Below are 10,996 nucleotides of genomic sequence, written 5' to 3'. Positions count from 1 at the left end.
CTTGCTATTTTTACAGAACACACTGTACACAGTGAGTTGAGGGATGTTAAATGAACCCTGAAAGTTCAGCTCCAGAACATTCAGTGCTGAGGACTTGGAGTTCAAGTACCTGAAACTAGCTGAAATAAATAAACAAATAAATAAATAGTACATGTAGTAAAAAATAAAATTAATCACACAAGATAAAAAAAAAAACAATTATAACAATAATAATTATTATGCTGTAGTGTCTTACATGACTTTATTTTTTATGGTTTATAGTTATTATTATTAGTATTATTAATGAAAACATTCTTCATTAATCACCAATAATAATAAAAGATGACAACAGCAGTGCTAGCAATTATTACGATTTATTATTATGCTCTGTTTTAACAGACTGTCATTGTTCTGGTTTGTAGTTTAATAATAATAATAATAATAATACAAGATAACTGACATTGATTTGGTTTGTAGTGTATTATTAGTAGTAGTAGTAGTAGTATTGTTGTTGTTGTTGCTGTTGTTATTTTATGGTTTATTACAATGATAACAATTGCTTTTTATTTTGATGTTATAATAATTAGATTGTTACAGTTAGATTGTAAAGCTTTGCAGTAGTCAGTACAAAATAAAACAGAATCTAATCTGACTATAAACATTGCTGCCACTTCTTCAAAAATGATAGATTTAAGATATTTTGCATCTTCAGCTGTAATCAGTAAAGAGAGGGACTGTGTGTGTGTGTGTGTGTGTGTGAGAGAGAGAGAGAGAGAGAGAGAGAGTGCGAGAGAGAAAGAGAGGGAGGGTGAGCAGGGGTGACAGGTGTCTTTCTTCTGTCTCCTCATCAGTCTCTTCATTGTTGCTGAAGAAAGCTGGAGCAGCGCTTCACACACTCCATCACAGAGGTACTCACTCACTCCACCACATCTCACAGCTCAGAGACCAGCACATTACAGTACAGTTTACTGATTAATAAAATAATCTGTAGTACTATAGTCATCTTATAGTGAATGACTGTCATTGTATGTTATTTAAGTGTTTTATAATGGCTAAAGTAGTTAGTATCTACATATATATTCATATATAATATATAAAAATATATAAATATAATAATAGAAATAAGTTATTAATAATAATTGTATTGTTAAGACAGCTAGTTTGAATGCTTTACATTATTCACAGGCGAATCAAATACAGGAAAGAAAAATATCACTAAATTAATTCATAATTTTTGTATCGCACTTTTTCCACACAACACCAACAGAATACAGCACAACAGAATACAGCACACAGCACTGAAAATCTATGATAATAATAATAATAATAATGATAATAAGGAAAAATATTTATATTCACTATAGGCTGTAAAAAATAACAGAACATGTACGAGAGGGGAAATGGCTGTACTCTAACTGGAACAGCGCTGGTTGATCTTTTCCCTCCAGCAGAGGAGATGAAATGAAGTTGAGCGACATAACTTCATCTCTCAGTTGAGAAATCTCTCTGAACAATGAAGTAGAGAAGAACTGTAAAAATAGCATATAATAGTTATCCCTAACCAGAGGTGTGTAGAGTAACTTATACGCGCACTCAAGTAAAAGTGTTGTTACTTTGGAGAAATAATTACTTAGATGGAAGTAAACACACCTTTCAAAAAAGCAACTGCAGCATAGCTTCTTAGTACATCCAGACCTTGGCTTTATAATTCTGTTTTGGATTCTTTTGGCCTAAAATAAAATGGTAAACTTCAAAAGCCAGAGGTGTACCAAACACAAAAAGGAGCTATTAATAAAAAAAATTATTGTTAAAACTAATTGTTAATGACTAAAATGTGAGTAATATATAGATTCCTTTCCTTACAGGTGTAAAGGGAATGGATTACGAATTGAAAAAACTCAGGAAAGTTCAAAACCCATTAAACTTTAAAGTGCATTTACTCAGTTACTAAATTACTAGTTACCTCCCACCTCTGCTTCTCTGTCTATTGATTTGTAATTGTTGTTTTTTAATTATTATTTGTATGGATGTCTAAGTGTGTCTAAATTGTATTTAGAAAATGACAGTGATGATGAAGGTTTCATTTTACAGATGCAGTGCAGCTGCAGTTCAAATATGGGCTCTCTCTCTTCACCTTACTGGAGCAGATGTAAGTGTGAGTGTATGTGTGTCCACAGACTTGCAGGGTGTGAACTGCAGGTTTCTTTGAAGAGTTTGTGAAGTACTGCTCTTTTTTTAGCCAACAAGTTTGGCTGTTTGGAAGATGCTGTGGGTTCTGGATCGTATGATCCAAGATGACTATTGGAAATCCTGCTTTGAAAGAACCAATGTTTCACCTAAAAATCAGAAAAATTGCACTATGTTTCCCTTTTGCAAGCTCCGTGTCGCTCAATAACAGGATAAATTAGGAAAGAAATGCATTTTAACTACGTAGATCTTGACCTCCTGTCTTTGGATAAAGGCAGAGGGGGCGGATAATTAATTGCAGTTGTAATTCATCAATAAATTGTCTGCAGCCATGTCTTTGCTCTGACCTGAATATCTTCTTCTCCATCATGTTGGTCAGGCAGCTGTAAACAAAAACCCTAGCCTGTATCTCAAGGAATATACATCGTTTCTACAATGATGCAGGCTTCATTAAAGGTTGCACTAAGGGCGCTTAGAGGGCACTCGTGAGCCTTTAAACGGCAAAAAGAGGAATGAAACACCCTAAATGGACACATGTTTATGAGGCCACTGCCCCTCAGAAAATGTCATCATTAGTATCTGGACGAGCCTTAGGTCTGAGTCAGGTTTGTGTATGGGAAAAATGAATGCGTTTTGAAAAACCCAGTGGTAGAAAAGAAAAGTATTCCAAAGCTGACATTTTCTGTCCATGGATACTTTGAAGGTCAATGAGTAGTTGAAATAGCAATAGTGCTTTGTATATCGCTGTTGTCTCAAGAAAACCTTGTATCCAAAATGGTAACTTTACAGGAGAAGGAAATAACCTGCTTTACTTTTAATGTAAGTCAATGGAACCAGACTTTTTTCCAAGTTATTTTGGGTCATTTCATTTAGTCCATTCATCATGAAATTTTAAGGGCAACAGGTGTTTTCAAATTATGTCAAAAACTGAAAAACGCCAAAAATGGAGATACAAGGTTTTCTTCCGAAACAGCGATATGCTACAAGCAAGTTAACACTCCTGTGCTTTTAATTGACATCATAAGCCTGGCAACCTCACCAAAATACCCTGCACAAACCAGAAAGCTTATGCTATAGCCAGCAATTAGAACAGCTGGTGTTGTTATACAGTAGTGTTGGAGTAATATACAGTTAGAGTATCAGCCTTACTTTCACTCAGTGCCATTTAAATGCACAGGAGTGTTTGTTTGTGGCATATATGTAGCAATGTTAGCATTTCAACTACTTGACAAACTTACAATTTAGAAGATTCAGTGACATATTGGAGAAAAATGTGCATCGGACAAGGTGTACTAGCTTTAAACCATTGTTGTTTACTATATGGTGTGAAAGCAGTGATTTTCCCAAATTACCCCTTGAGAATCAAAAAAGTTTTGTCTCTATGTCTTTGTCTTTTCCCAGCAGTGCTGTTTCCAGATTGGGCCTATAAACCGGCCTGGTCACCAGGATCTCGGCAAGTACAGCTGTGGCACTTCCTGTTGGAGTTGTTGGGGCGGGGCGAGGGCGGGGCAATCAGCTGGGGTGGAGAATGGGGTGAGTTTGTGATCAGAGACCCCGAGCGGTTGGCCAAGCTGTGGGGAGAGAGGAAGGGCAAGCCGCATATGAACTACGACAAGCTCAGCAGAGCACTAAGGTATGTTAACACGTGTACCAACACAATTGGTTCATGACGTTTACACAACCTGTTTACACAGCTGACTTGACAGTTTATTTGGTACTGTGTACCTTCACTTATTGACCATTTTATCAGATATTATTTGGGTGTCGGACTCAGCACAGCAGTGATACCAGCATGGCAGTGGCATGATAGTGTGTGTTGCACTGGTACGAGTCAAACACAGTAGCATTGCTGAGAGTTTTTACACAATTTTAAACACTATTGAACGAAACTTCTCACCAGCATTCCATTCTGAGAATTTGGCAGTGGCCCCTTTAAATCTGCTGCCTGAGGAGTTATCACATTCCCACAGGCCAGCGTAAAACACGTTTTTGCTTGGTGGACTATTCTGAACTCAGCATTTCAAATTCACATGTTTAAGAATCCCACTTAAACACCTGCTGTGCCTGATACACCCATACCAGTGCAACACACACTAATGTGCTACTATCATGTTGGGGTCACTGCTGGTCTGGAAAGATCCACCTCCCAAATAATATCTGGCCAGCAGTGGTCTAGTGACAGATGGGCTACAGTCAGTATTTGTAAACCTATGAAGTGCACCTATATGTAGGTGTTTCTAATAAAATGGCAATTGGGTATAAGCACATCAACATATCTAATGAACTGTAAATATACTCAGTGTACACAAACAAAAGGCAGGCCTCACATTGCAGATGACAAATTACACTAGGAATGCAAACACATCCACAAGGGAATACACAAATATAATTACTGTGTATATTGTAATTACTATGTTCTTTACTGACCAGATATTACTACAATAAGCGGATTCTGCACAAGACCAAAGGAAAGAGATTCACCTATAAGTTTAACTTCAGCAAACTGATCCTGGTGAACTACCCCAGTCTCCATACCTGCCAACAGGTTTGTATATACAATACTAGGCAAACGTCAGAGACTTTTCCTTTATGTCATTTCCAGTCAAAATGGTTATAAAGTACATAGAAACTAAACGTCACATTTTTCAGTATTTAGTGTTTCCACTCTTTGCCTTTATTACAGCATCCATTCTTTTCAGGAGACTTTTTTCAAAGAAATCTGCAGGAACATTTTTCTGCACCTTCAAAGTTCAGTCTTAGAAGTTGGTTGCATTTTCTGCTTCTCACGATCAAAATAATCTCAAAGACATTCAGTGCTGTTACGTCTGGACTCTAGGATGGACAGTCCAATGTTTTGAGAACACCAGCAGCTTCTTTTTTTGATTTTTGTACTTTTATTGTTTTCTTGTCAGCTGAAAACTCCTGTTTACTTATTTTCCTTTGACACTCTCCTTCCATATACAAATAGATCATCATATATCTAATTTCATTAGAAATATCTCCTGAAAAATGAATAACGTATAATTAATAGCTGTTTTGACTAGAAATTAAATGAATGTCTCTGACTTTTACACAGTACTTTATTTGAATGTCACATATTGCTAGATAAGTTTCCTAGAAAACACTGTACGATACAGTATTTCTCTCTCTGTCTCTCTCTCAGGTGGTTCAGTCTGGACCCTCACTTCCATTCCCTTTCCTTTCTTCCGAGGGGTCACTCTACAGCCAATCTGTGGACATGGGTATTAAAAACCATTTTCCTGTAATGCCTAACATGAAAACACATATTAGTCTTACTCATATAGCATCTAGCACTTAACTCAAACCTCATAACTCAGTTTGGTCTTTTCTTTAACATCATGTGAAAATGGCAGTTGCTCTTTACACTGGACCAACAAAAAATACTTGGGGAGGGGGGGTGATCACATAACATTAAATTGTATTTTAAGGGTTATTTCCTGGAAAGTTGCCATTTTGGAAATATAAGTTTTTGTTTCGACAGCCATTGACAACCATTACCACTAATGTTTGTGTGTAAACATGTGTTGTCTCTCAACAGCCCTGCCCTCCCTCTCTCACCCTCTACTCCTCCCTTACTGCCTCCCAAAGCCCCTCCCCTTCACTCAGACCCATCCAATCCCAGGACAGTTCTCACTGTTTTCTACCCCGCCTACTTCGGTGGCTAACCTATCAGAGCTCTCCCGCCTGCCGCCGTTCAGCGCTGCCCTGCACCTTGGCCACACTTTACATGGCCGGCAAGCTAAGAGCAGCATGGATTGGTGTTTGAACAGAGCCATGGCACCACGTGAGAGGGACCCCAGAGAAGGGCAAGAAAAAAAGACAGACTGACTGAAAGAGAGAGATGGATGAAAGAAGCTGGAAAAGAAACTCAGTACTTAATAGATGACATTTAAAGCTCCAGTCAGGAATTAATACAATTTACAGGCCAGGTTTTAGTCTTGCAAGAGAGGTTTTGAAGCAGCAACAGCACTTTTGCTGAAAAGTACAGTGAGAAAAGTATGCACTGCATTTACTTTATTCAGATGTGTTACATCCATATACATTTTATATGTACAGTATTGTGCAAAAGTCAATGACCACTTTTTATTTAAATAATTTCCAGTCATTTCCAGGCCAGTACAAGTTATTCATTTTTCAGGAGATGTTTCTGAGGAGATTAGATATAAGATAACCCACTTGCGTAAGAAAGTAGAAAGTCAAAGGCAAATATTTAAAAAATCTGGAGCATCCAAAACTGGTGTTCAAAAAATTTTCAAGAGATATAGAGAAAACAGGACTCCTAACAACCGTGCAAACCTGACAGACCACCAAAACTGTCACCATCAGATAAACAACACTTAAAACTTTCATCTTTAAGAGAGAGGAGAAAATCAAGCACCACTCTTGCTTTAGAACTGAAAAAAAAACACTGCTGTTTCTGTTCATCCTTTCACTGTGACAACTCAACACTATGAGCCTGTTCACGCGTTGCATTAACATGTGTCAATACATATGTTATTTCTGTACTTGTATTTACTCTTTTCCACATTATGATAAGCTTGGCATGGAAGCTTTCATTGACCTGGAGAGCATGAAGGCTCTTGGTTTGGGGCCAACTTCAGCCTCATATCCTCCATCTGTAGTTTTCTTGTTTAAAAGGCACCTACTAATCAGTGCACAGCAGACGCATTTCCGCCCCTATTATTGTATATGGATAGCGTTAAACGCATTCTGTTTACACTTGTGTTAAATGTAGTCAAGATTTATCTCTGACCACCTCTGAATACTGTTTAAATGATCGGATCATAATTCGCTCACAATGTCTCCTGGGGGTGTTTACTCCTGACTTTTAATGCAGTTAAATAAAATACGAATGTGATCCAATCACCTAAAACTCATGTTAATGCAAGGTGTACATAGGCAAAATGAGTCTGAAAGGATGTACATTTGTCAAAAAGTCATTACTGAGAAAAGGAAATAGAACATTTGCACTAGAACACCGAAACTGGACATCTGAACTGTGGAGTAAGTTTTATGGACTGATGAGTCTAAATTTGTAATTGGCAATATTAAATTTGCGAGAAGCAGGAAATGCAATCTTCTAAGACTGAACTTTGGATGTGTGGAAAAATGTCCCTGCAGATTTCATTCAAAAACTAAAAGCGAGTCTCATGAAAATAATAAAAGCACTAACTACTGAAAAAAAAAACTATATTTTGTTGTTGAGGCTTCCTTGTAATTTTTGGTTAAATGTCTGTTTTCTGCTTTGTATTCTGACAATGAAAAATGAATAACTAGCACTTAGTGGCTGTTTTGACAGGAAGTTAAATATACTAGTGCACTCTGAATTGAGCACAGTATTGTATGTTTATATATATATATATATATATATTGCCACAATTATTGTACACACTTGATTGAAGTAAATTCAATGCATCACTTTTTTCAACATACATTATTTTTACTTACCATTAACTGTTAGCAAACTCAGAGCTTGGGTGGCTGTGGTACTATTTCTGCTGGGTCTGAATGAGTCTTTAGATGTTAGGTAATTGTTTTATCAGAGACATACAGTACAATAAATCATAGTTTATACATTACTTGATTGAGCACTTCTGTCTAGTCAGATTACAACAATAGCTGAAGAGTAATGTGCTCCATGTTTTAATGATCTTACTTAATATGAATAGACAAATACACTTCTATTAATAAAAGCAAAAATGTCCAAAAGCAGATCACTATCGTGTGTTATTATGCCAAGGACTGTATTAACCCAATACACTTTAAGAGCTGCAGCCCAGCATCCCCTGCCACCAGAGGGGCCCTGCAATGATGACTGCGAATAGAATTAGAAGGGGAAAGTTTGTGAACTAACTAACAAAAGCTTATATAGTTGTTAAGGTGTTGCCAGGCCATTACTATGTCATCCGAGGTGCTTGCTAAGATGTTGCTAGGCCGTCACTATGAAATTGTGTGCCAAGTTGTTGCTAGGCAGTTGCTGTATTTTTTGAGATGGTTGCTAATGTGTTGCTAGGCTGCTGCTTTGGAATCCCAGGTGGTTGCTAAGGTGTGGTTAAGCTAGGCCATTGCTATGGAATCCCAAGCAATTGCTAAGATTTTGCTAGGCAGTCGTTATATTGTCCCAGGTGGTTGCTAAGGTATCACTTTACTGTTGCTTTAGAATACCAGATGGTTACTAAGGTGTTGTCAGGTTGTTGCTGTGGTATTACAGGTGGTTGCTAAGGATGTTGCTGTGGTATCTAGGGAGTTGTTAAAGTGTTAATGGGTCCATTGCTATGGTATCCCAGGTGGTTGTTAAGGTGTCGCTTGGGCATTGCTCTATCCCAGGTGGTTGCTAATGTGTTGGTAGGCCATTGCTGTGGTAACCCAGGTGTTTGCTAAGGTGGTTCTTGGTCATTGCTATGTTATCCCAAGGCTAAGGTGTTGCTATTCTGTTGCTATGGTATCCCAGGTGACTGCTAATATGTGTGCTAGTGTGTACATGAGTCTATATGTATTGTCTATGGGGGGCAGTGTGGGAGGTGTCCTTTGTGACATCATTTGAATTGATTGAATGCAGATTGTTAGATTTGAATTTTCTCAACATTCTCGCATTCCCAGAAAAAATATCATGTTTGAGCAAATTTCGAAACCATACGTGTGATCATTCCTCAACAAGAAGCATCACAAAATGTTGGCGTGGTGACAGCATTAATGGCAAAAATGGATGATTATTAGAGGAGAGCCGTAGCAGGGCAGATTGTTTATTGAAGGTAGAAACAGAAAGGAGGATGCTCTATGCTCTTATTTTTCTTGTATAATATTGGGTTTGTCTGGAATTCAACAAGATGTATTGTTTTCATGGCTTCCAAAAAAATGTGGTAGAATTTCCCATTGTGACTCCACTGAACAATGCAATATCTGGTTTGCCATTGTCAACATGTAAACACAGTGTATGTTGGCTTTGCCAAGCTGAAATTGGTAATTGTAAAAGCAAGTGGAAAATCTGCTTAATGTTAATGGGGATTGACGTTCCAGGTTGTCTTTTACAGGGAGTTGTGGTTTATGTGAATATCAAGTGGAGCTGAGCTTATACTGTAATACAGTCATCGTGAACTTAAGTGAACTATTCTACTTTTATGGCTATAAAAATAAACCAGGCCAACAGACCACCACTATACTGTCCCCCATTCATCCCCTTTGATTCCAGCACTCTATGTTTATGTTCCATTTGTATATGATTTTGTGAACTGACTCATTCTCATCATTTCATTCTGTCAGTTTTCACATTCCTCCGAGTACATGCTCAATACCTTCTACTGTTTCATTCATATGCAAAAGTGTGGGCATCACTGGTCAAAATGCATGTTTTCTTGAAAAAGTGAAAATTTGTTAAAATATCCTCTGTTGAGAACCCATTTCTGCACATTTTAATACACAATTACTGTTTATTTGCTGAATCTAACATATTGGGTCAGTAACAGAGAGCGTCCCAGAGAGTCTTTCATAAGTAAAGATGGGGAGGAGTTCACCACTCTGTGAATGACTGCATGGCCAAATAGTGCAAACGTAAAATAGCAAGGAAACTGGGGGTTCATCATCTACAGTACATAATATCATTACAAGATTTAGAGAATCTGGAGAAATCTCTGATTGCAAAGGATAAGGCCGAAAAACAACATTGTCTGGCCGTGATTTTCAGGCCCCTCAGGCAGCTGCATTAAAAACAGATACATTTATTTAGTGGAAATCACTGCATGGGCTCAGGAACACTTCCAAAAACCACTGTCTGTGACAATGACAGTTCATCACTGCATCCACAAATGCAAGCTAAACTCTACCATGCACAGAAGAAACTACATGTAAACAGGATCCAGAAACACCACCGCCTTCTCTGGACCGAGCATATTTAAGATGGACTGAGGCGAAGTGAGAAAGTGTTCTGTAGTCTAATTAATCAAACTTTGAAGTTAATTTAGGAAATCATGGACGCTGTATCCTCCAGGCTAAAGAGGAGGGGGACCATCCAGCTTGTTATCAGCACACAGTTCAAAAGCCAGCATCCATGATGGTATGGGGTGCCTTAGTGCACATGGCATGGGTGACTTGCACACCTGTGAAGGCACCATTAATTTAAATCACATTCTGCATGTATTACAATAGCATGGCTCCAGAGTAAAAGAGCCTAAATGGCCTGCTTGCAATCCAGACCTGTCATCCATTAAAAATTTTAGACACATTATGAAATGAAAAATACAATAAAGAAGACCCGAACTATTGAGCAGCTTAAATTATATATCAGGCAAGAATGAGAAAACATTTCACTTTCAGAACTACAGCAGTTGGTCTACTCAGTTCCCAATTGCTTACAGAGTATAGCTAAAAGAAGAGATGATGATGCATCGTGGGAAACATGCACCTATCTCAACTTTTTTGGAATTTGTTGCTGGCATCAAATTCAAAATGGGCATATATTTTTCAAAAAATTATGCAATTTCTCAGTTTCAATATTTGATACGTTGTTTTTGCACTTTTTTCAAATAAATATAGGGTTTAAAAGATTTGAGCATCATTGTGTTCTAGTTTTATTTATCTGTCGCACAGTATCCCAACAGGGTCGTATATATATATGTTTGTTCCCTGTAGATTAAAAATGTAATTAGACTGTGAATGTTCAAAGTTTTGTATATAACTGTACATAAATTAGTTAATTATACCTCAACCTTTGAGTGGGACATTATTAGCTGTTGTATTTATCCTGCTGTTATGTTACATGTTAACTGTTTTTGATGTTCACTGTTTTGCCAAAATGGTTTACAAACAAGGAATA

At 37.5% G+C, this 10,996-nt stretch overlaps 1 protein-coding gene across 1 annotated transcript; it reads left to right on the top strand.

Moving 5' to 3' along the window:
• The first annotated feature begins 2,094 nt into the window (after positions 1-2,094).
• LOC118797509 (ETS domain-containing transcription factor ERF-like) lies at positions 2,095-6,015 on the top strand. The gene is made up of 5 exons (XM_036556880.1): positions 2,095-2,128; positions 3,568-3,799; positions 4,597-4,711; positions 5,330-5,408; positions 5,726-6,015. Exons 1-5 carry the CDS (start codon positions 2,095-2,097, stop codon positions 6,013-6,015), a joined length of 750 nt encoding a protein of 249 aa, XP_036412773.1.
• The last annotated feature ends 4,981 nt before the right edge of the window (positions 6,016-10,996 follow it).

Source organism: Colossoma macropomum, unplaced genomic scaffold, assembly GCF_904425465.1.
Source record: "Colossoma macropomum unplaced genomic scaffold, Colossoma_macropomum, whole genome shotgun sequence".
Lineage (NCBI taxonomy): Eukaryota > Metazoa > Chordata > Actinopteri > Characiformes > Serrasalmidae > Colossoma > Colossoma macropomum.
Note: the sequence above shows the minus strand (reverse complement) of the source record. Positions and strands in the feature narration are given on the sequence as shown.

Excerpts from the sequence above, each read along its gene's own strand:
- LOC118797509 (XM_036556880.1), top strand. The coding sequence starts at position 2,095 with ATGGGCTCTCTCTCTTCACCTTACTGGAGCAGAT. Across the intron at positions 2,129-3,567 it reads TTCACCTTACTGGAGCAGAT|CAGTGCTGTTTCCAGATTGG; the intron begins GTAAGTGTGAGT and ends GTCTTTTCCCAG. Across the intron at positions 4,712-5,329 it reads GTCTCCATACCTGCCAACAG|GTGGTTCAGTCTGGACCCTC; the intron begins GTTTGTATATAC and ends TCTCTCTCTCAG.